The sequence below is a fragment of the Culicoides brevitarsis genome, chromosome 1 (assembly GCF_036172545.1).
Source record: "Culicoides brevitarsis isolate CSIRO-B50_1 chromosome 1, AGI_CSIRO_Cbre_v1, whole genome shotgun sequence".
NCBI lineage: Eukaryota > Metazoa > Arthropoda > Insecta > Diptera > Ceratopogonidae > Culicoides > Culicoides brevitarsis.
The window spans coordinates 23026857-23051758 of record NC_087085.1 but is presented as its reverse complement, the minus strand read 5'-3'; the positions used below and the strand labels follow the sequence as shown (position 1 = coordinate 23051758).

The following is a 24902-nucleotide window of genomic DNA, read 5'->3' as shown; positions in this document are numbered from 1 at the left end:
TTGATATCTCTTGTTAAAAGCGTTGTTTCCGTTTTAAGAAAATATAAATTTGAATTCAAAGGTAATCAATAAACCTATAATTTATTTTGTAATAAATAAATTAATATCCTAAATTTTAATTTTTTAGACACAACATTATTAGATAATGGCAACATAGAGAAATATGCTCTTTTTTGTTTATTTTTAATGATTTCTGTCACTGAATAGTACGAAGCAATTTCGATAAACATAATACATATACCTAATTTTTGTAACTTCTTAAGAATGACAAAAAAATCCATAAAATAAATAAAAAAAATAATGTCAAGCAGTGCTTTTGGTTCCGCGACACGATAGGGTACCAAACAAATAAAAGTATTCACTGAAACATTTTGATATGTCTCCGTGCCACAAACTTACTAATAAACAAAAACGTCAAAGGCTTATTTTTCAATATAAATAATTATAATTTAATATTAAGTTATGACTGTTCATTTTTGATGATTATTTTCTTATTATCATACACATAATCAAATCTAAAATATAAAGACCCCATAAGAAAAATGTTTGTTAATGTTTTAGCACATTTATAGGTGAAAAAATGTTGATTGGGTTCCAACGGAACTTGCATTTAACTAATACTTACCCTAAAATTCTGAATACAGTTAAAAAAAAAATAAGTATTTTTAAATTTTATATAAATTTTTTTTTTTGATTTTAATGATTTCATTTATAAGTTTGAGTTGTACAATTTAATCTATTTTTCATTTAATATAGTTATTGCTCGTTTTTGACATACTGTGTCACTTGTTTCTATACTTAAATTTTACAATAAATTCTTTAAAATTGTATTTATTTACATTTTTTTAAATGAAACTTAAATTAATTTTAATGTTTAATAGTTGTTTTTTTGTTTTAGTCAATATAATTTTAAAATTGTTCAATTGGCTTAAAATAAAAAATATTTAGATGGTAATACATTAAACAGGCGATTTTATGAGTTTTTTTTGTTGTATTTTAATAATAATTGAAAATAAAGAGATATATTAACGTAGGATACCAGATAATCTTTGTATTTTCTTAACGCACTTACAAGACATTTTGAAATGAAATTTTGAGTGATTTAATAATAAAATTGATTAATTTAGTCGTTGTCAATCACCTATAGATGAGTGACTTTTATTACGTTCGTCTGAATTTCTTTCAATATCTTTATTATCCAATCCATTTACCATGTTTTCTATATTTTTCAATTCCGATGGTGAGCTTTTAGAATTGTTTTCATTTTCGCTTTTATTGTTTTGCTCATAGTCCGAGGTATCATTTTGGTTGATTTTCGTAAGCGATGGCGATACTGATTGAGGTCTCAGTAATGGAGATTCTGAAGCTATTCTGGGAGGTGGACTACTACTTAAGCTACGTTGTCCTGCAGTTGGTGTTACTTGCTCAAAAGCTGAGCCAGAACTGCCTGGTACAGTGTACGGAGAGAAACGATTATTCTTAATTCCCTGTAAAGGCGAAGACGATGTTGGGGAATGACCTGAATAATGACCAAAAAGTGCAGGATGTTGTGCTGCTAAAGCTAATTGAGCATTGAAAAGCAATCCAGGATTTAATCCAGCATTCATTGAACTACTGGTAGGGTTATGCAAAAGTGATAATGGAGGTGGTGGATATAGTCCGTGTGGGTATAAATATGGTAATAAATGAGGTGAAGGATGAATCGGAGGTCCAACAGATATGTTTGGAGACGGATAAGAACTATTAATCGAATTTGAACTCTCTTTAGGACTACCCGGTGTGGGTCTAAATGCTCCTGTACTGCCAGCAATACTATCTGAACAATTTGAATCACTTCCATCACGTTCGTTTTCGTCTGATTGCAATCGTTTTCGCAAAAGATCTTCTTGGTTGTGAACATCCGTAGCGAAATTGAACCAAGCAGCTGTTTGTATAATAATAAACATTTTATTTTTGTATGCGCTTTACGTCCGTCAACTTTCATATTACCTGAATTAGTTTGAGGATGAAGATGATGAAGTGATTGTCCCAGAGACAATAGTGGACTTTGTGGAGGGCCCACAACATCAAGAAGTTTATCGTCATCTTCTAAATTTGTAGAGCCTCTGAGGTCTAAACTAAGCGGCCCTCTAGATGACGTTACATGGCTAGGATTAAGCTTATCGCCATCGCCAGAGCGTTGAGATAAAAGTGTCTGTCTGTAACAAAAGTTTTAAAATGAAACAAGATTAGATAATGTGTATAAAAGTATTGCAGAACCATCATTTCGACGACAAAAAGTAAATAAAAATTGATTGAAAGATATTGTCCATTTTCAAAGAATCATTTGAAAGGGGATAAAATTTCGAAGCACTAATTTTACTTTTCTTTTTTGCCACTATTTATTCAATGTTATTTAAATATTAAACGTATTATGTTTTGGATCCCATTAGCCATTGTCTCTTTAATAAATTCAAACAATAGCAAATCAATCAATGTCTCAAAGAGATCAACATTGAAAAAATTCACTCAGATGGTTAGTATGTCTTTATTTAAGAATATATTGCACCGTCATTACTATGAGTGTGTTCAACATCGCCCACAACCAAAATACCCTGTAATTTTCGCATTATATGTATGAACGCTTTCCAAAATTGATAATCACAAATACGATGTAGTGTAGACAAAGAATAAATAGATTGGGTAAACCGTAAAAACAGTTCTACTAAACTGAATAAAAATGTACAATTTTATTTTAAATTAGAAAGGTGTTAAACACATTGGAAGTGTAATTTAGCACCCTAAAACAACATCAATTTAAAAATAAATTTGAATAACATTTACATACTTATACTTAGCAAAGAATTTTTCACATATAGGTATCTAAATTACGGTACCTCGTTCCCGGGAAATTTTTTAAAAATCATAAAGAAATTTTGAATTTTTAAGAGAAAAATGGTGAAGTTTTATAATTCAAAAATTAAAATATGTAGAATTACTTAAAAAATGTATGAAATTGACTTAATTTAGGATTTTTTCCAATATCGTCAATATAATTTTGGGAATTGGGTTTAGTTCCCTGGAGAAAAAAACTTTTTCCACGTCTGCTAAATTAAACGGCGTTTTTGGTGTTCTACTTTATTAATACCTTAGTATAAGATTTAAAGAAAATCATAGATTTGATACTTACTTTTTTTCACGCTTTCCAGCTCCAGTGTCTCTAAATCCTTTTGCAAATGGATTATTGTCTATTTTTAGTTGAGTAATCTAAAAAAAATATATAATTGATATAAAATTAAGATTTTTTTCATTCGCTTGGTTCCGTTTTTTATTCATTTACCTTTTCATTTTGATATGCAGTTACAGCAATAAATTCAGTTTCCTTAAAAACGTAAGTTCGAAACGTTGAGTATGGAAGTTTTAAGATGTCATTAGCTCGAACTAAATGAAATCTTGGTTGGTATTTATGCATTGAGTTTAAAATAGTCTGAAATTATATTTAAAAAAGAAGTACTTAGTTTCAAATTATTTTCTTGAAAGTTAAATTATGAAAGTAGTAGTAGTAGTCGATATATTTTTAATGCAAACATTTTTCATTTTGTCAAGAAACATATTTTGAACACAAATCTCAGGAGGGATAAACATGTATTTAAACTACAAAATTGAGAATTTTTCACTAAAAATTTAAAAATATATGAAAATATTAAATTTTGAACCGATTTTTACGAAAATTTTGATCATTTTTTAAAGATTTTTGGTCTTTGGCGTTATCCATTAATGGCGTCGGCAGTTTAGGGGGGTTGGGGTTCATCAAATTTACGACGGATTCCGACGAGGGGGGTAAACAGAAATGAACGACGTCGTAAAAATATGCCATATTCACAGTTTAAAAATTTTTCGTTTTGAATTATTTAAAATAATTTTTGAAGTATTTCAGACTTTCTAATTTTTTTTTTCAAATTTTTATTAATTTGAGTTTTTTTTTCAAATTTTTCACGAGCTTTCATTGAAATTTAAACTGGTACTAAAAATTTCACTTTTGATTGAGGGGGGAGGGGGGTCATGTTAAAAAACACGTCGTAAATTAGGGGAGGTTGTTGAATTTCGACGATTTACGATTATAAGGGGGTGGGGGTCAAAAAATGCCCTATTTTTGCCGACGCCATTAATGGATGACGCCCTAAGATATATCAAAATTTGAATATTTTCTTGAATTGTAGACACTCGATATTAGATATCCCTCTCAAAATTTTTCAAAAAATTACGAATTTTTTTTTGATAATTCTATCAGCTTCATTGTTAAAATTATGGAGATTTTTATTCAGATCAAAAAAATATTTTTTTTTAAAATCAGCAATACAAAATTAATATTAATATTAATATTATTTTTTATATTTGATAAAAAGTATAAATCGCACAACTGCCCTTTTTAACAAACTGAGAAAAAAATGATTTTAAGTTTTTATCAGTTCCTTATTGTTTTTTTGTAAATTCTTACTTTTACTGTATCTGAAAATCATCCTCTTCGCCCTTCAATCATTTTATTTTATTTTATATAAGGCCAGTACTACAAAAAGCTCAATTAGTGTCATAAATGAATTTTGTAAAATTATTATTTTTTATATTTTTGCATTTTGTAAACTAAAACATAAAACGAATGACTGTTTTAAATTGACTCAGTTCTAAGGGTTCTAAGGTTAATTTATAAACAGTTTTAATTTTATTTGATTAGTAGACTGTTCACACCTTCACGCTGGGCGATAATATTTTTCATTAATCGTTTCGTGTTACTTTCTAAAAGAAAAAAACAAGTTGTTTTTTCTATAAAGAAATACATACACATATTGAGATCACTTTCTGGTTTCATTGAGAAATCGACTGTTGATTTTTTTTCTCATTCATTAATGAGTTAAATTTAAATATTCAAATCATTGATTTTTTGTTTGGTTACCTACTCTCATGAGAAAGAAAAAAAACTAATAAAAACAAGAAATAAAACAGTTAATGGTAATTAACTGCTATATCTTCTTACGTTTCTTATTTAAATTATTCTAAATGTGAGGTCTGATGTGAAGATATTTAAATATTTAAAAGTGATTATTATTCATTAAAATAAATATTAGAAGAAATACAACGACATTTGTTCAGATACGTCCAAATATCTCGACGGCTTTGTGTAAAAATGAGGTAAAACCATTGACTTATGAAAATTACATTACGATCTGCGTCAATTGAAAGGAATGAGAAAGGTCATCTTTTTTGGCAAATAAATGAAAACATATCGTGTAATTATTGTAGTGGATTCTGGATTAATATTGCTTCCAATTCACCGGTGTCCGGTAAGTTGAAATAACTTTATTCAACAGTATTACCTTACCAATCAAATTATCACTCGAACACAACACATTATTTTTCTTTCTTTTCACATGATTCCCATTTCATGGACATTTAGTCGTACATACACATTAAACATGTATGTATAAATATATATTATTCTTACACTGCATTGAATTAATTTTTATTCTTATCTCAATACAAAAGAACCGCTTTTGGTGGCATAAGTTTGATAAGTGTGTTATAAATAACTGATATAAAAAGACACACAGTAGCCAGTTCGGTGATAATAAAAGAAACTAATGGCATGACATTTTGGTAAAACATCTTTAATACGCGGAAAAATAAATCAGTTTATGGCTCACTATATGCGTAGTATGATTATTTTTTCAAAGAATATTTGCCGTGTCCAAAAATATACAGCTTTTATACAGATATTTTTGTAGCATTTATGTCGTTTTTAATTCAAATTTAATTATTTAAAAGTTTACATACTATAACTTCACCGCATGTTTTTGTGCTGCCTCCATTTATGTATGATAGATGCTGTAATTATATATAAATAAAAAGAGCGATAAATATTACAAATCGATCAATTGTCTTAGAATAATTGTTCGTTATGTTGAAAAATAGCTTTCTTCCTTCAAAGTATTTAATTTTTATTTTATCCACGGTTAATAAAAGACTAAAAATGTCCCGAATCTACATTCAAAACTGAAGCAATGAATTACCTTCAATATAGCAAGAAAGAATCAAAAACAAAATACTTCTGTCAGACTAACTATACTAAGATCATCATTTGATAAATATTCTCCTCTATCACTTGTATGATCTGACTTATTTGACGACACGGTTTTGTTAAAACTTAAATATCATGCCAAGTGTATCTTAATTTTTAGTATGTAGTAGTATTTTTATTATTTTCTTTTATCGTTTGATTTTCTTAACCTCTACCTTATTTACTTCACATATAACGCAACACAAGCTACATTTGTTATACATAAATGCATAAAAAATGCATGTACTGACAAAGAATTCAAAGGAAAATCGAAAAATAAACACATCTATTACGTTGAGCAATATATGAAGAACCCTGTGCTATCACAGCTACATGTCAAACTTAAATTGGCTGCGGCAGTAGCAAAGCATATACAAATTATATTCCCATGCAATCGTTTTTATACACGTATATAGACACGTATAAAGGTAAATGAGACTACAGAATAATCAACATAAATTATGTGGCGCCCGTTGCGCTAATATGTAATGTAATACGTGTAGTTATAAGATTGTTGTCGTTTTTTCTTTGTTTTACGGTGCACATAACATTCGTATAAACCAGATCATTTTTGGTGGGCCTCCTATTGTGTCGTCGGAACAGGTATATTTTGTCCTTATATTTACTGATTCATTTAGAATGCGTTAATTTGATACGACTTGTAGACGATCGCAAACCAGTATAAAGAAATAAACCGACACATTTAAGTTACAACTAGGTACATAAATGTATTTGTGAATGTGAGAAAAATATACCAATATTTTTTGAGGACTTACACTCTATATTTTGTATATGAAAAGGCTTATTAAATTATTTTATCAGCTAATTTTTTTTTTGAAAAATAATATTTTTCCAAGGAAAGTAGATCATTCAATAATAAAAGAATTAAAAAAAATATATAAGACGAATAAGTTTGAATAGAAAAATCACAGCAGGCTATATCCGCAACCTCCATAATAATCTTTCAATCGCATTAATTCAAACTATCATGCTCTTCTCTGGCGCCACATTTAAATAACATTACGAAAAAGAACAATCTAGTCAAACGATGTGAGGTCCAAAAGAAATTTTATTAAATATATAAAGTACGTTAATAAGTTGTCTTTACATAAGAACAGAAGGAGAGATATAGTCACGACACCATTAAATTTCACATATATTTTTTATTTTGATAAAAAGACGAAATGCATGGATATATTCGATACATTTTTTTAATGATTTATCACAAAGGTGGCTAAATTATAATAGTTCTAAAAACACGTAGTTTTTTTATTTTTTGACTGTACAAAAAATATAAAAAAATAATTTTTCAAGAAAATTTCCATAAAATTTTAAAAAATTTTTCAATTTATTCTAATTTTTGTTTTGGAAATCATATTTTATCTTAAATTTATTTACTTCTCTAAAAATATTTTTCATAAAATTTTTAATTTTTTTTTCAAAATTTTTTGACAGTTATTTTTTATGAATTTTTTTTTTCGTTAATTTTTATTATGGATTATTCTGAAATCTATTTTAGATAAGCAAATTTCAAAGTAAATAGTAAAAAAAGCATCAAAAATTTTATTTAACGCTCAAAAATTGATAAAATTTTGTCATTTGGTATGAAAATAGTATTTCAAAACTTTTTTTTTATTTTGCCCCCCCCCCCCATTTTATTTTTAAAAAAAATTGGACTTTATTTTTGATTTTCATTTGGAGCGGCCTTACTTGGAAATTTTACTTTATTAAAAAAAAGTTACTTTATTTTTTTCTTTGTTATTTGAGGTCTTTGAGGGGAATGAAAGTATGAAAGTGTGACTTGAGGAGTACGAAATTGTAAAATGAGGAGTCTGCGGAATCGAAATGCGGTATATTATGTCGTTCTTTAGACAACTACTTTCTGTATTTTTTAAATATGTTTTTAATATAAATATATTTTATTCAGTACTATTTAGTGTTGTTCAAGAGATATTTTAAACTTTTATATAATCATAAAATTCCCAAAAACTATAAACATTACCCACAGAAAATTCATTTTAGTGACCGCCATGGGTTAAGATTACATTTGGTTACATTGGATGGAAAGTCCATTTAAGAGCATCGCAGGACAAAAGTGGGGTATAACAATGTTGTGCGTCTTGATGAGACAAGCATTTCTGCATCATTAGTTTTTTTTTTAATTTGCACTGGGATTCGGCTTAAATTTGAATTTTTCGTTATAATTTTGAAATCTTTTATTAGAAAAAAAATTGTGCATTGGGATCATGCCTCGTTTTCATAAATGGGACCTTAGTTGAGCAAAATAAAATGATCTGTAGAAGAAATGAACCTTCTATTTCTATTTCTTAAGGGAAAGCCGTGAGGCCGGCGAAATCAGTAATAGAAGCCTCAATGACAGAATATAAAGGATCTAGAATAAAAAGTGATAAACCGCACACAGATACAAATTGCTGACAAGCCATTTGCAATTAACAAGCCAAGCAATTGGTTCAACTGTTAACAGAAAATTTTCCAAAACTAAATCTCCCTTAGAGATAAGAAGAACCTTTTCTGTACAAAACTATTTACCTTTCATTTTCTTTTATAAGCTTGAGAATAAAGAAATAGTTTAAAGGTCACATTGCTTCCTCAAAAATTGGTAAAAATTTTAAATTGTTTTTTCTCAGATTGTTAAAAAGTGCTATTTAGCCCTTTATACTATACAGTAAAATCTAAAAGAACCCATGTGTTCAATCGTTTTTGTAAGAAAAATCCCAGAAACTTTAATTTAATTTGCTCTATAAATTAAATGAAGGTCAGTATGTTTCTTAAATTTGTAAAAAATAACAAATTTTTTATAAAAGTTCATTTTCAAGAAATTTTTGAAAAACAAATACATTTATAATTTTTTATTAGAGATGGACTGGGCAAAAAAACTTCGTTTTTTCCCATTTCATGATTTTTAAAGGATATTTTGCTTACTTAAGTCTATACTTCATTATAAGTAAATTGGGCATTTCAAATATATATATATATATTTTAACTTTTTTATTTTTTTAATAGGATATTTTAAACGAAACCGTATATTGCCGTTTACCTCCCTCCCCGCATCATCGGAATGAAATTAACTATAGAAATTATGTATTATGCAATCATGTATTTCCAATCAACTTCAAATAACTAACCAAATATGCCTCATTAGTTTTACTATTTTCATATCAGAAATTTAACAGAATTAAAGTGCTTTTTTGCACATGAAGTCAAAAGCTTGAAGTTCAAGCCTCGAGAGCTTTTGTTTTTAGAAAAACTAATGTTGACTAAACAATCTACATACCCATACAAAGTCCATACATTTTTTTGTCCCTCAATAACTCAAAACGGTCAGAATATGCAAAATTGTCGCAAAAATCAAGTTTCTTCGTTTCCGTCTGAAGGAGGTTTTAGAACCGTGAAAATACGGAGAAAATAATAAAAATTTTTTAATGGGTGCATTTAAGATTGCTCATCGATGGACATCAATGATTTTTTCCAAAAAATTTTTCATCGAACGCGTTCAAGTTAAATAAAATGGATTGTTGAATTTATTAAAAAAACATTAAAAAACATAAAAAAACGTTAAAATAAAACATAAAAGTCAGAAATATTCATCAAAAAAACACATTTATGATGGAAAACATATCACAGAAAAAAATCATGATGGACTCGATGAGTGATCTTGAATGCACCCATTGAAAAACTGTGCATGAAATAAAACTTATTGCATAAATTGTAAGAAATTTAAAAAATTAATTTGAATTAGCGAAAAGAATAAAAGGGTAAAGCTGGTGAAAAAAAATTAAGAAAATTCGATTGATGATTTAATTATCCAACTGAAAATACAATTCAGTAACAGTTTCAAAATCTAGTTAAAATTCTTGATTTCTGAATGTTAGAAAACAAAAAAAAAATAAATGCAGAAAGACTTTTTATTATTTTCAAAAAGCACTCTTGTTTATTAAACATACGACGAGTTTCAATTCTTTTTTCATCGCCCAGCCCACCTTTACAAGGCGGAGTCATATGTATTTATGTGTGTTAGTGCGACTGTGTTTTTGTCCGTTTTTCTTTTTGTTGAGATTTAAAAGAACAAAATTTGTAATTGTAAATTCAATTAAAACATTCGCAAACCAATTATTATTACCGATTTAAAAATTTAGAAAAATATCAAAACCATTATCTAGGTTATTATTTTGAAGCGTTAAAACATAATTCTAAAATTCATTGATTATGTTTTATTTTTAGGTAAGCTCAAATTCAATAGTATAAACACAAAAATCATAAAAAGAATACACAAACTAACTAATAATTTTCTACTTATCGCTAATATCACACCATAATTTTCACATATATTATTAATGTATTGAAAAAAACCTATGTTTATGTATGTATTTGAATTTACGTCGATACTTAGTACTGCTTAACACCATTAATTTATTATTTCATGTAGCTTTTGTGAATTACTCATTTGAGTGTTTTCCTCGTAAAACGCCATATTCTTTATTTTATTAAACAATTGGTATTAAAATATACATTAGACTATGTACTGTTATAAGTGTATACCTATATATAATTAATGCTGTGAAAAACTGCGAAAAACTGAGAAAAACTGCGGACCAAATTATACGGAACACCCTGTATTTGAATTTACGTCGATACTTAGTACTGCTTAACACCATTAATTTATTATTTCATGTAGCTTTTGTGAATTACTCATTTGAGTGTTTTCCTCGTAAAACGCCATATTCTTTATTTTATTAAACAATTGGTATTAAAATATACATTTGGTTTTATAAGGTATTACTATTTGATATGTATTCCTATAATAGTATTATTTTTTACTATCTTTAATAACGAATTTTCATAATAGTTTATCTTTATGTTAATATAAAACTTAGCATATGATCTACCATTTTGGCACCAACAAATAGTTACTTTAACAACCATTCCAAAATTAATACATTTTTGAAAAGAAATTTAATTTTTTGGCCAAATTAGACTATCAACTTTGTTTTTACCGCACAAAAAGGGCCCATTTTGTGAAACGCCGGCCTAAAAACGTCGAAAAATTGTCAGAATCAAAAGCGATAAGGTGCTAAACGACAGTAAAATTTCCAAAGAATTCGAATTGAGGCATAAGATTTCCCGGCTTGAACAAAAAAATCTGAAGCATAGACATTTTTTGGGCAAAAAAGCATCCTTATTTTCATAGCCGAGAATTTTCTTGAAAAAAAATAATTTTTTTATGAGGCGGACTGGGACCCAAAAACAGCCCAGGCATTTTAATGAACAAATTCTGAAAAAAAAAAACGGTTGAAAATAAATTTTTTTGTTCATAAACGGCCGTTTTAGTGAAAAGTATTTTTGATAAATTGATAAAAATTTCAATAACAGTTGAATAGTATACATTTTTTATCAACAAATTGTTGAATTCATGTTTCTTTTCTCAAAATTCAAAAAAATGCCCCAAGGGGCATTTACCCAAATGTCCATATGGCGAGTCCTCCGGGAGTATGTTTTTCCCATTTGTGTAAAATAGGGCTTTTAAATATGTTTATTTTTTTATAACTCATTTCTCATAAACTAAACATCGAATCGAGTCCACAAACATATACAACAATACGAATTCGCTTTGCTAATTTAAGGTGCTTTAGAATGCAATGCTGCTTCTATTCTATTCTATTCAGATCTTTTGCATCAAATACAATATTATTCGAATTAAACACTCAAGAACTCAAGTTTTCTGAATTTTTGTACTAAGATTTGTTCATATATATAGCGCCTTTCCATTAATGCAAGTTAAATTTTGGACCTCTAGCTTCCCTGTCCTGGTTAAGCTTCTAAAACAATTTTAAAATACACTAAAAGTTTTTTTAAATTTTGTTTTTCTCTGGAGTTTTTTTCAATAATATTTCACTCATTTTTTTTCTAAATTAAGTATAGGCTTTTTATTCTTCAAGAAATCTATAATTTTTTTTTCAGTATCCTTTCTTTTCGTTATAATTATATATTGAAATTGAACACTCTGTTAGTCTTTTAATTAAAAAAAAAATAAAAACAGTAGAAGTATATAAACCTCCCTCAATGAAGTTTTAGTCATAAATTCTGAAATGTGTTCCAGAGAACAAAACAAAATATTTTTGATTCTATATTAAAACTATTGAATTTTATACATTTTACTTACAATTCAAAAATAAGTTATAATGTTTAAGTTTTCTGAAAATTATTAATCTTTGCAGAAAGTGGTTTGTTTTAAAATTTGGCTCAAGAGATGAAACGGATATCCCTGAATAAACATATTTATAAACATATACCTATTCATATTTTTTTTCATCTCTGAATGAAACTTCTGTTCAAAATTGATTTATAGTTTTGGTACGGAATTCGGGTAAAAGTTTCACTGGATCAATTTTTTCACAAAGCTTTTGCGCAAAGTTTTCACTACAGTGAAACACAAAAGTATCTACTGCATACGTCCAATGAATTATAGCGATCAATTTTTTTATTTCAAATATTTAGATTTTTACAAAACGAAAATACAAACTGCTTTCAGGTATAAAGTAACCAAACATTTGGAACAATTTTGATTATAAATACATATTCACTTTAAAAAAAGTAGTCAAACAGTGAATGTAATATGATATTACCTAGTACGAATTTCCTAAATTCTCATTTGTGTATTGATTGTGTGGATGCATTCATTTTGTATGTAAGGATTTCGAATGCTTAATTGTATTGTTTGTGATTTAGATCCTATTATTTGCTCAAGTGCTACTTATTGTAAAACACAAAAGCATTCATATTTGAAGTACATATCATTTAAACCGAAAACATTCTCTTTTTTTGAAAAGAAAATTGGAGACGAGTAAAAAACACACAGTCCACTGCACTAGATCAAAGATACAACTAATAAACTATATCTCTAGATGCACATTCTTGCTCATGAGTGAGGAATATTCGAATGGTAGTTTAGGAAACAAATGAATAGACATTTTATTATAAGAAATCCTTTTTAGAGTAAAATCATTACCTAGTTTCCATAACTATTTATATGGTCGGTATAACCAGATTGTAGAACATAAAAATTGTTTTGCAAACATCTAAATATACTTGTTATTTTAATAAGTTTAATTTTTGTAAAAAAAAAAATAGATAAATCCAGAATAATATTAAACACATTTTTCAAAACTTATTATATAAAAAGAAAATTCGATCAAAAATATAGATCGTTTATTGAAAATGTGTAAAGATTTAAAACACAATAAACGCTTCGTTGCCTCTCTAAGTGACAAAATTATTAATTCGAATTTGTGTGTTCTGTTTTCATCGAGCTGGAAGAACACAGACTATATCCGACGTTCAAAGGATCCGCTTCAATTTTATCATCAGTTTATTTGAACATTATGAATCTTTTATAGTTTATTGATGTGCACATTTATAAAAATAGCATTTACTGCAATATAAATGTGACTGGTATGGTGAAAGATAAAGACAATAAAAGTAACTGCTATATCAGATTTTAAAAAATATAAATTACTGCATACTAAGAAATTACAAACACTTAGTATTGAACGCAAGTTGCATTTATTGTGTTGTTTTACTTTTTGTTAAAATTTGGTAGATTATAAAAAATAATAATTTTAAAGTAATTCATAAAGTATTTGGGACCCTTAATTTTTTAAGAAATTTCTTAGATCACCTTGTGGCTTGTGCCCAACATTTTATGATTATTTAGCCAAACATAAGTATTTTTGGCTAAAGCACTATTGTTGCGTTTTTATTGAACAAATACAAAGAATCTAAATTTTAATAGGGTTTACAGAAAAAGTGGCAATATTCTCATACTATTTTCGTCATATATCATTTGGTATTTTGATCAATCTTTGGTGTTGGTTGTTTTTGGCAGTTGTTCTAGCCAAACTAAAATAAAAATCATTTTAAGACATAAATGAGCTTATGTCCTAGAATAAGCTAAAAATATCATATCAAAACAATAAAAAAAAAACTATTTGCAACTTTTTGTTGCAATATATTTGATAAAAGGGACTATCGCTTAAAATCCAAAGTAAGTATGTGAATTTTTTCTGTACTGAAAAAAAAAACAAAAAGTCTGTCTTTAAGAGATTCATACTTACATATTTTACAAAATATGTAACTAGGTTTGTAAAAAATTGTTTAAAGGGCAAATAATTTTTTTGCTTAGAGAAAATTGAGTTTCAGTTTAAAATTTGAACTGATTGAAATTTTCAAGTCGGCGTATGTCCTAAAGTACGTATCAATTGACGTATTTGTATAAGAAAATACTTTTTCTTTTGTGCTTTGTTTGAAACAAACAAACTTAAACATTCTATTGTAGATACAGTAGATAGGTATCTTTTTGTGTAAAACGAATGTAAGTTTAAAAGAAATTAGATACAAATTAGATATTGTTATCTATTGTTAGAACCCACTCGACTTTAAATATAGATTAAAGACCGCAAAAGGACACATGAATAGGTACATAACAATATGCTTCTGTTTTCCATAATAAAAAATGCTGTAACATAAAAGGATAAAATATCTTGAAGTGGGTTTTAAAATTTGGTAAACCATTAAGATTTTTATTTAATTTCGAGCTCTTTGTGACACTTTTTTACAAAAGGATTTACATTAAAATACTTGTATAATCCAAACACATACTTCACAAAATAATTATTTTTTTTAAATAGGTACTGTGATTAAATTTGTATTAAAACTTAGGTAGTATTTATCTAACCAATAATTAAGCGTTTACTTTAAATTTGATGACGCCAAAAAATTTTGATCGTTGAAAATTCGAAATAATTGTTTTGACAACCGTAAAATTACTAAAACTCAATTAAATAATAATGAAAAAAATTATTTATCAATATTACTTACAAATCCATGTTTATCACTAATGTTATTTGTTAGCTTTAGCTTGTGAAAAGATACAACTTTTTGCATCCACTGTTCACCAGTTGAGGGAGAATCTGGATGAATGTACATTCTTTTTGGCATTTCTGGATCAGCTTTTCCGGCTACCATCCACCTACTAAAAATAGGATAGAAATCACACATATGTTATAATAGAGTATAAAATGTATTTGTTTTAATGATGAGTATTTTTCAACAAAAAAAATAATGTTAATAATTAGGTGTTAAACAAATATTTTACCTGTTGTGAAATTTGTATCGATAATCATCAGCTGCTACAATATCCAACAGTAAAATATATTTTGCTTTTGCGTCTAGACCTGAGACCCGAAATTTCATTTGAGGGAACATTTGCCTAAATTAAAAAATATATAAATTATTAGAAATTTGTATTACTGATTATATTATAAGTTTATTTTATATAGCAATTAAAAAGTAAGGTGAAAAATAATTCCAAAGGTAAAAAAAACTGATTTTTTCAGCAACTCGTGAGTAAAAAGCATTGCCCTGGCGCCATCCAAACTTTATAGTATAAAATAATTGTGAGCCATTTGATTAGCTAATAGCATTCTTCCATAATAATTCTTCACATGTGAATAATAAAATGTACATAAAAGCATAACCCAAGACAAGAAACAGGGTTTAAAGAAAAACAAAAACAAATAAAGGCATGTGTACCACAATATTCAACTGGCGCCTTTCTGATTGAGATCAACTCATTTTTGCCTGAAGGTTTATTCTTTCTCATTATTCTGTTGCTTTTGATTCTGCTCTTATGTTTGTTTTTTCTCTTCTTTTTATGTATGTATCTGAATAATTTGTAAACGACGAAACTAATTGTGACTATAACAAACACAAGGCGAGCTGTTTTTAAATTCAGAACATTGTTTGTAAAAAACTACCAAATACCCAAGTTTTCATTTTATAGTTAACGACATGATGCAAAAAGATTTCGACTGAAAAATTATGAGTTTGTTTTCCAAACTAATAAAGTAAAATATATATTTGCTATATTGTCAACAAAAATATTTCACAGCAATTAACTTTTAAAGTTCAGTTTAAGTCAACGCATCAAACACTTCCGCCTGATAATACTATCATTTTTAGACATTAAAAAGAAATAGTACATTACTGAGCAACCATTAACATCATCTTTCACGTTGGAACTTTATTTTATATTTATTTATTTATTTTACTTTTTTGAATTTTTGCAATTTTTTATATTTTATTTTATATATTTATAGAATATTAGAATTATACAATTATTATAATATCAACTTAAATACCATCTGCTTTATTATGTATTTTTTACTAAAAAAACCCAACATTTAATAGGAAGATTTATGTTAAAAAAGAAAAAAGAAACGACAAGTGGTTGAAAAGAGTGTGTCGGTCATACATATGTCGCCGAAACGAAAAACACAGACAACTCAATAACGTGTGAAACTAGGACTCCTGTAAGGTTTATATACATAACCTTTCAAAAATTTCAGCATGTTTGAGAGAAGAGCGCCACATACGACTACATTCATATATACATATATAGATATACGTATATAAAAAAAACAACAAAGTAATAATTTATTTCACACTTTCGTAACTGCACTATGCTATGCATGGCACACACTAAATGTTGCATAAAGAGAATTGGCGCCTCTTGTTTCCTTTTTATATGAAAACTGAGTAGAAACACAAAACAAGGCGCCTTCTATTCACAAGAATGTCCGCTACAGTATAGAGCTGGTATGATGCATAAGACTTTTATAAAAGCGTATCTTTTAATAGAAACAAAGCACCATACGTTAATATGTTTATGTTTCAGATATGAATGAAAGACCAAAAGTTAATAGAAAAATTCTTGCACCTGTATTTTTATAGGTGGTTATACTCAAATAAATAAATTATATTTGTTTAGTAATAAAAATATTTTAAATTTTCTAATGCATGTTCTTAATATTTGACAATAAGGTTACAGAAGTGTATAGAATAAAAATAACTGTTCATCAAATTCACAATTAATTAATAGTTCAAATTTACAAAATATCGATGAAATATGCGTACTTTTCACTGTGCATCACTTATATGTATGTAAAAATCCAAAACACCTTGTTATCGAAACATTATAAAGATATATACACATATATTATGTTCGTATTAATAAAAACACACTATATTATTATTACCTGCTTGCTTGTTGAAGTCATAATTACATGTTTTGTGCCGTTTTGTTTATATATCAAAATATTTAATGTTGTAGTTTACTACACACACAAACTAACCATTTGGTAGAATAAAGCAGAAAACTACGTAACAAGAGTATAATGTACAGTGATGTTGTTTGTTTATAATATATTCTATAGAACGCGCCATGTATCGCAGTTGGCCATATAGATTTGTAAATTTGAAATTCCCTGTGCAGCATTAATGCTACAACATGAGAAATCGATCCCTGCTACGATGATTGCTGGCTTTGAACGAAAACGAGGCTGTAGTCAGTTTTATGTATTAAGTTGTTCTGTTCATCATAAATTTAAAACAATTTTTTAAATGGGACCACACTATTTGTTTCTTTAGCTTTTCATCAAGTGGGGGGTCCATCGTGTTTTATCTTAACATCAATTATCGTTATATATTATTTAAGGAACTCAATGTTGCTATTTTTATGCCAATTTTGATGACCAACTAAAATGATTTAAAAAACTAAAATCACACCGAACTTCTCATAGAATTTCACATAGACTGATTCTTCACAATAATATGTTTTACTCAACATACCGTCGGTCGATTATTGTTTTTTAGAGGAACCGAACTGTTTTACACCGTCTTGATTTTGCTCAACTTAAATTTATCAGGAAAAATTTGTGTTTTTTAGACGAGATTTTATGCTTCTTTCATGTTTTTTAATATTATTCTATTGGAGTCCATTCATAAGAGTGTACATATGCATAAAAATACTAAAAGGATATGTATCCTGAATTAGTTTTGAATTTTTTCAAAACAAAAATCTGAAGCAATAATTTTTTCATATTGTTTATTATTTTTTTTCAATTTTATTTATGTTCTTAATAGGTACTTTGCTAATATATATATATAATATTTTGTGCAAAAAAAACAATTTTTATCTCTTTGTGGGAGGCAATATCCAGTTTCTTCATTAAGTGTAATGCGGTGTCTTTTGATTTTCTTCTTCTTTTCGATGTTTTCAATGTAGGTATGCCATTCTTACTTATCTAAATTTTATTTATACATATACATGAAAAGATAACTTAAACTCAATGAATGTCAAGGAAATGCTCATCAAATAATGAGTTAAAAAAGTAAGACGGGTCTAAAAAATTTAGCTGCATGTGATCAAAAAAAAAAATCATGAGCTCATTTAAGAATTGCACTTTTGTTTATTTAAAAAATATACTAAAATACTGTATCTTAAATTTTACTGTCCAATAGACTTCAAATAATGGTTTTACACTTTTAGATATTTAGAATTTTAGATATTTAAATATATATAAGTAAATTAATTATTTCTGTAGTCAGACTTTCGACTAAGGATTTTCGAGCTTTTATTTTTATTTTTTTAATACCGTCGCAATAGAGCCTTTTGTCGTTTCCGCCGTTAAAACAGTGTACAATTTAGTAAAAATAAAATATAAGCACGTAGGAATTCTAGAGCTTTTATATTTCTAAAAATTATTTGTATGACATTCACGTATTTTATTCATTGCTTTACAGTGTAGAAATTTGGGCGAACATTTTTATAGTTCCTCAACTGTAATTTCTCAACAAATAGTATGCACTTTAAAACAAATACCTATTTCTTGTCAAAATAAAAAAGATGCAAACATTCTGATTAAGTCATCTTTTGTCTACTTGCTGTTTGTTTGCTGTCAATTTGATATTAGTTTGAACTCAAGATTAAATTTGAATCGGCAAACCATGTACGGTGAGAATTATCAACGTGCTTGTTGAAAATAATCATGTACAAAAAGTGTCGTAGATAGCTTTATGTTTAAAGTGTTGACTAGATTTATATGAACAAAATTAAAATTCTGCAAAGGTTTACCGCCTATTCATTGTACGATGAGAAAAGGAAATCATTTATTATAAGCATAAAAAATTAAATTATGCAAAAAAATAAGTAGTTTTCTCTCTAAAAGTTTTATTATTTGAAAATTTTAAAGTGATCTAAAGTGTAATATGTATCTTCACACATTATATTTATTTCTTATCAAAGATTAACATATATATGTATTACCTAATATATGTATAACAATATTTTTTAAATATTGAACGACATCATATTGGGTATAGTATAGTCTATAGTATTTTGGCGCACGGATATGGAAGCTTCGTGACATACACTTGAAATTACTATTTTACCTTCTATGTCTATCTTGTCTAATATTTATGTTCTTCAATCTCTTTAATGTTCTCTTGTATTGATATTATTGTTTTTAATCATATGTGAACACATGTAATTGTGCACTGCCTGTTTGTGTAACCTGCTCTGCCAGCCATAAAATAAAACAAAAATACAAGGACAATTAAAAAGGACAATGGACAAAGGAAGTTTTAAAGGACAATATCATCAAAGACTTTATCAAGAGCGAAACAACTTGCGTAGATTTGGGTCTAGGAATTGAAAAATCATAATCTTAAAAATGTCAACTCAACGATATGATGTCGTAAATAAAAAAAATGGTAATTAATCTCATTCTATGTTCAAATTTAAACAGAGCATCTAAATAGATTCAGATGTAATCATTGACCATTGCAATTTCCTAATGCAAAAACTAAGTTTAACTAAAAAATAAAATACTCCATAACACTGTGGAACAAAAAAAAAGTATCCTCCGGAGGGCAGTCTTAAAGTAGGTCCCAAATCTATATAGACTTTATCCAAAAGGGCCGGGGTTTAAAAATATATGACCTTTTGATGTTCTCCAAGGTAACGTTCATAAGTTGCACTACAACTTCAAAATTTCTGGTACGAGCCAAAATAACCAAATTTCATCTAAATTTTATAAAATTTTCATACAACATTCAGGTAGTTATCTAAGAAATTTTGTGTAAAAAAGGAGAAAAAACATCTATTTTTGGTCAAAATTTGAACATTTCTGGACTCTCGTAAAAAATCAGTCAAACTTGAATTGGATGTTTTTAAAATGTTGCAAAATTTATGCCCTTTCTAATGATATAAAACACTTGATATATTAAACTACAAATCAGATCTCAAAATTTAAAAAATATACATTTTTATATATACAAAAATTGCTGACATTCGTTTTTCTATCATAAAATCTGTAAAAATCAACCAAACCGCTTGGTTGATTTTTTTGAAATTGTAGCAACTTCTGTGCCCTTTCAAATAAACTACATGATTTTTTGATCAGTTTGGCGCATAAGACCTCAAAAGTCAAAAATATCTCATTTTTTTGGGAAAAAATTCACATTTTTCTGACTTCAAACTACTAAACAGGGATTCCACGGATATATTAAAATTTTTTGATTTTTCAAACACGACTCTTTGAACTTCTGAATACGCTATTATGAAGAAAACTATCTAAATTTAATATAATTGAAGGGATTTCATCGAATTTCCTTGTTAAACATAAAATTTTTTTAAATAAATTTTCATTTTTTTGTGTTTGAAATTTCAAACAAAAATTTCAAGATTTTTGGAATGAAACAAATTTAGTAAATACAGCTGTTACAAAATTGAGGATGATATTAACAAAGAAGTACTGCTCTCTACTACAGTTTCCCATATTCCAAATATCTTCTAAATGTACAGTTAAGAAAATATGGCATCGTATAAATATGGCAACGTATAATTTTGTGTGGATTTCAAACGCGAAAAGATGATTTTTTTCAATTTTTGGCAAAACTGTCTCACCAATCAACCTGAATATTTGTAAACATGAGATTTTTGGGTTTTCTATTGATTATTAAAATAAAAATCGCAGAACCTTTAAGAAACCAACATTTTTTTTTGTCTGAAAATCGTGGATTTCAAACAAATTTACAAAGGTACAAAACGTGAATTTCAAACACGTACATTTTATATGAAAATGTTTGAAATCCACACGAATTATTTTTTTTTTTACCAAAATTTAAAAAATTGTTGAAGAATCGCCTAAAGCTGTATATTTTATCAAATTTAATGAAAATTTGTGTCAACGATTTCCATACTTGTGGCCGAAAATTTTATATTTTGATAATTCTTTTTTTATTTCCATCAAGTAAAAATCAATGGAAATTTTTATTTCTTCATAAACGGCAATTTAATCAAAGATAAATTATATTATTTATAGCTTATGTCTTTTTAGTAACAAAAAAATGTTAAAAAATTGTAATACTAAGAAGAAAACTCAAAAAAATAAGCCATATTTGCCAAATATCTGATAAATATAAAAAACACATTTTTTTTTGAAATCGTCACGAAAATGATTCAAAATTGAGGTATGTTCAAAAGAATTGCTAAAATAAGAAGATAAATTAGTTTTGAAGTTCCAATAAGGCTTGTAAAGCATTATTTTTAATAATTTTCATGCACGGGAATTTTGTGTATGTATTTCAAACGCGTGGATTTCAAACGCTAGTTTTTGGTTTAAAAACGATTGTAATCACTCAAATTTGTTTAAAATTCATAAACGAAGAAAAATTTGAAATTTAAGTTTGTTTGGAAAAAAACTTGTAAACGCCGTGTGGATTTCAAATACGATTTTAAAATTTCAATAAAACTCAGAAATTAAACTAATACTCAAATTTTTGTACACAGAATGATAATTTGAAGACTTTTATAACATAAAATAATGTCAACTAATTTTATTTCATATTGAAAACTATCGAAAAATTAATTTTTGTGTTTGAAATCCCATTTTTCCGTGGATTTCAAACGCTGGAATCCCTGTAAAAAATTCACCAAAATCAATAATTTTTTGTAATATGCGTAAAATTTTCCGCTGAATCTTAAGTTGCAGTTGTAGTGTAACTTATGGAAGTTACCTTGGAGAATGTCAATGAAAACCCTTAAAAACTTCAAAAGATCATAACTTCTTAAACTCCGGCACTTTCAGATAAGGTCGATATAGATTCGAATCCGGACTCCTCTGGAGGGTACTTTTTTTTTTGTCCCACAGACTCCGCGAATCATTGTTCTCAAAACTGAATAGGAAACTTTCAAATATTCTTTTGCCGGATTTCGAATTTTTTTCAGTTCTAGATCTAATAATCTTTCAGTTCTAGATATAAAAATATAAAATAGTTTAAAAATATTTTTATATATTTTTTGTACTCTATGGATGCTATTTAAATTAATGTTTGGTAAATTTTGTAAGATGTTAAGACTTCAAGGTTCGAATGTCATTCGAAATTTTTTGAAAATCATTAGATTTCTGTGCAGTCAAATATTTCTGCTTATTATTACTTTATTCACTTTACCCTAATATGCAAAAGATCTATGAAATTAACTTTTAATTTAGAAAAAAAAAATATGATGTCTTTATTATTGCCATAAACAAATAACAGATTTTCCTCACCCAAAACACTTTACTGTAGCGACAACTCCAGTAAAATGGTAAATTCACAAATACTTTTGTGTAAACAGTAAAGCGTTTTGGATGCAAGTATATATCAATTTTTTTAAAATATAACAGCATCTATATCAACACCTATACTCCCTTTATATTCGTTAAAATATTTTTTTTTTATAAAAGTCAAGATTTCATGTTATTTTTTCAAAATTTTTGTTCACCAGGATTGTTTGTTGAGTAGAATAAATCAACTTTTTATCATCGGATCGGATCATCGGTCGGAAGCGTTCCTTTTGGTCAGAAAGTCTAAAAATGTAATTTTTCTGATAATATTAGTCTGATAATATTAATTATTATCAAGACTTAAAGATATTCTAAAACCGTTTTCTGTTTCGCGTTATATTAAAAATTTTCGTTTTTGTACTAAGTAACTAATTTTAAGATGCTTTGGTACATATACATATTTTGTAAAAAATTATTTCTTGTTTTTTACTCAAAATAAGTTTTTATAATTATTTTAAAAAAACAACTAAAATAACAGCTAACAAAACTAAAAAAATTATATGACCGATTTTAAGTAGTAGTTCAAAAGAATTTTAAAATCGGTATATAATTTGTGTATTATTTTTTTTTCTAAGTAGGTACAAACTGCACACGTTATTTTTTATATTTATGATTAATGTTTATTTATTTATATAAGTTAATTTTTAAGTGTATAGGTATAGGTACATCATAATATTGATAGCACAGGTTTATAACTTTTTTTTTTGTAATGCGACGGCTTTTTTTTTTTGCAAATTGCATCTTGGTGATGTTTTATTTCATATATATTTTTAAATTAATAAAATCTATTATATGTTTTCGTACTTTTATAAATAAAAAAAGCCAGTTATTAGTTTCACTCACCTTCCACTTTTTGTGATAACCATTTCTGTTCCTAGTTTGTGAAACTTCTCCCAAAGCTCTTTTCCTTCCAAAGTCACTTTAGGGTCGTCAACAACTCCATCATCTTCTGGCTGAAATCCTCTAAGGGGACGCATAGCTGGATGTTGGTGCGCTGCTACAGCAGCCAGAACCACGTCTTCCGCTGTGGTGTATGGAGTACCCAGAGCGTGATGAGCGTGCGGGTGGTGAGGAGGTAGCTTTGGTAATAATGTACCAGGATATAAATGAGAATGATGGCCGCTGGTTGTACTGGACAACGCAGCTAAGGCAGCTGCTGGAAAATATGGCTGAGACGCTCCTCCTGGTGATAGTTGTCCTTGGCTTTGAGTTCCCGCTGTCAACAACGATGAAACGCTGAAGTCAGTGGGTCTCGGCAACTGTAGGAATGGATGGTAGGCCATTCCCTTTGACGACCTACTGAATTCCTCAGATTGGAGAGCTTCTTGAATGTCGTATCTCATTACAACATTCCAAGGATCACTTTTTTAACACTCGTAAATACACTTTTTTGGCCTAATAAATATTTTTTTTTATGTCTTACTTTATTTATTTTCTTTTTCTATTGTGATAGTTTTTACTGTGATAGTAAGAGTTGTGCAAGTTTATTTATTATTACTTTTTTTTTTGTATAAAAACATAAATTTAAAGGAGAATTTTTTTCAAACCAACATCACTTACAATTGTCAATTGTAGTGAATTTGTTCAAAAACTTTATTTTCTTTATTATTATTTATTTTATTTTCAATAAATATCACACTAAATTAAACATTATGAATAATAATATTTGCATTTTATCACTATCAAGTGTGTTAATGTTTTCTATCCTTTTTTATTAAACTATTTATTACTGCCTTTTTTGTTCAAATAAATCAAAGAAAAAATATGTTACACAACTACAATACACTCTTCATACTAACATCACGCCGGTTACTTTAAAACTGGCGATTGCGACAATTCTGTGTTTGCTGGTGTCTGGTTTTTGGTGTCTACTATCACACCTTGAGTGTCAGTGTTGGTTTCGACCGCACCCCTCCTAGCCACTCCCAAAGCTTTTATGCGATAATCGTCGCGGATTGGTTCAATGCCATACCAATCGTACCGACTTGAAGACTAGGTAGATTAGGAAATTGAACAGTTGAGAAGTTATCGTTTTTTTTTTAATTTTGTTTTTCAATCTGTCTTAGTTCTTTTTTACTTCAATTCTCAATGAGGATCAATTTAAAACCAGCGCATTTTTTTACGACACCATACGGGAAACCTTTCATTTGTGTTGGTAAAAAGAGTTTGTCGTTATATGAACTCATACATGCTTGCATTGTTCTGAGTGAACTAAGTAAAGGACTTTTCTCAAGCTCAAAATCATATTTTCTCTTCACATTCTTCTATTTTTTTGTTTTTAATTT

At 27.7% G+C, this 24902-nt stretch overlaps 1 protein-coding gene across 3 annotated transcripts; it reads right to left on the bottom strand.

The window, feature by feature from the left end:
* Nucleotides 1-986: 986 nt before the first annotated feature.
* On the bottom strand, nt 987-24077 carry LOC134827796 (optomotor-blind protein). 3 transcript variants are annotated; one of them, XM_063840634.1, is made up of 8 exons: nt 23461-24077; nt 15264-15377; nt 14987-15140; nt 5809-5859; nt 3320-3466; nt 3170-3246; nt 1990-2204; nt 987-1924 (listed from the first exon to the last, which is right to left on the bottom strand). In XM_063840634.1, the coding sequence occupies exons 1-8, from the start codon at nt 23958-23960 to the stop codon at nt 1134-1136; spliced, it is 2049 nt and encodes a 682-aa protein (XP_063696704.1). In that variant the 5' UTR covers nt 23961-24077; the 3' UTR covers nt 987-1133. The 3 variants fall into 3 exon arrangements, with proteins under 3 accessions (XP_063696704.1, XP_063696711.1, XP_063696719.1); XM_063840641.1 differs by having other exon boundaries at nt 1990-2198; XM_063840649.1 differs by lacking the exon at nt 5809-5859.
* Between the last annotated feature and the right edge of the window lie 825 nt (nt 24078-24902).

Excerpts from the sequence above, each read along its gene's own strand:
- LOC134827796 (XM_063840634.1), bottom strand. The coding sequence starts at position 23,960 with ATGAGATACGACATTCAAGAAGCTCTCCAATCTGAGGAATTCAGTAGG. Across the intron at positions 15,378-23,460 it reads GTTATCACAAAAAGTGGAAG|GCAAATGTTCCCTCAAATGA; the intron begins GTGAGTGAAACT and ends TTTTTAATTTAG. Across the intron at positions 3,467-5,808 it reads AAACATGCGGTGAAGTTATA|ACTATTTTAAACTCAATGCA; the intron begins GTATGTAAACTT and ends ATATAATTTCAG.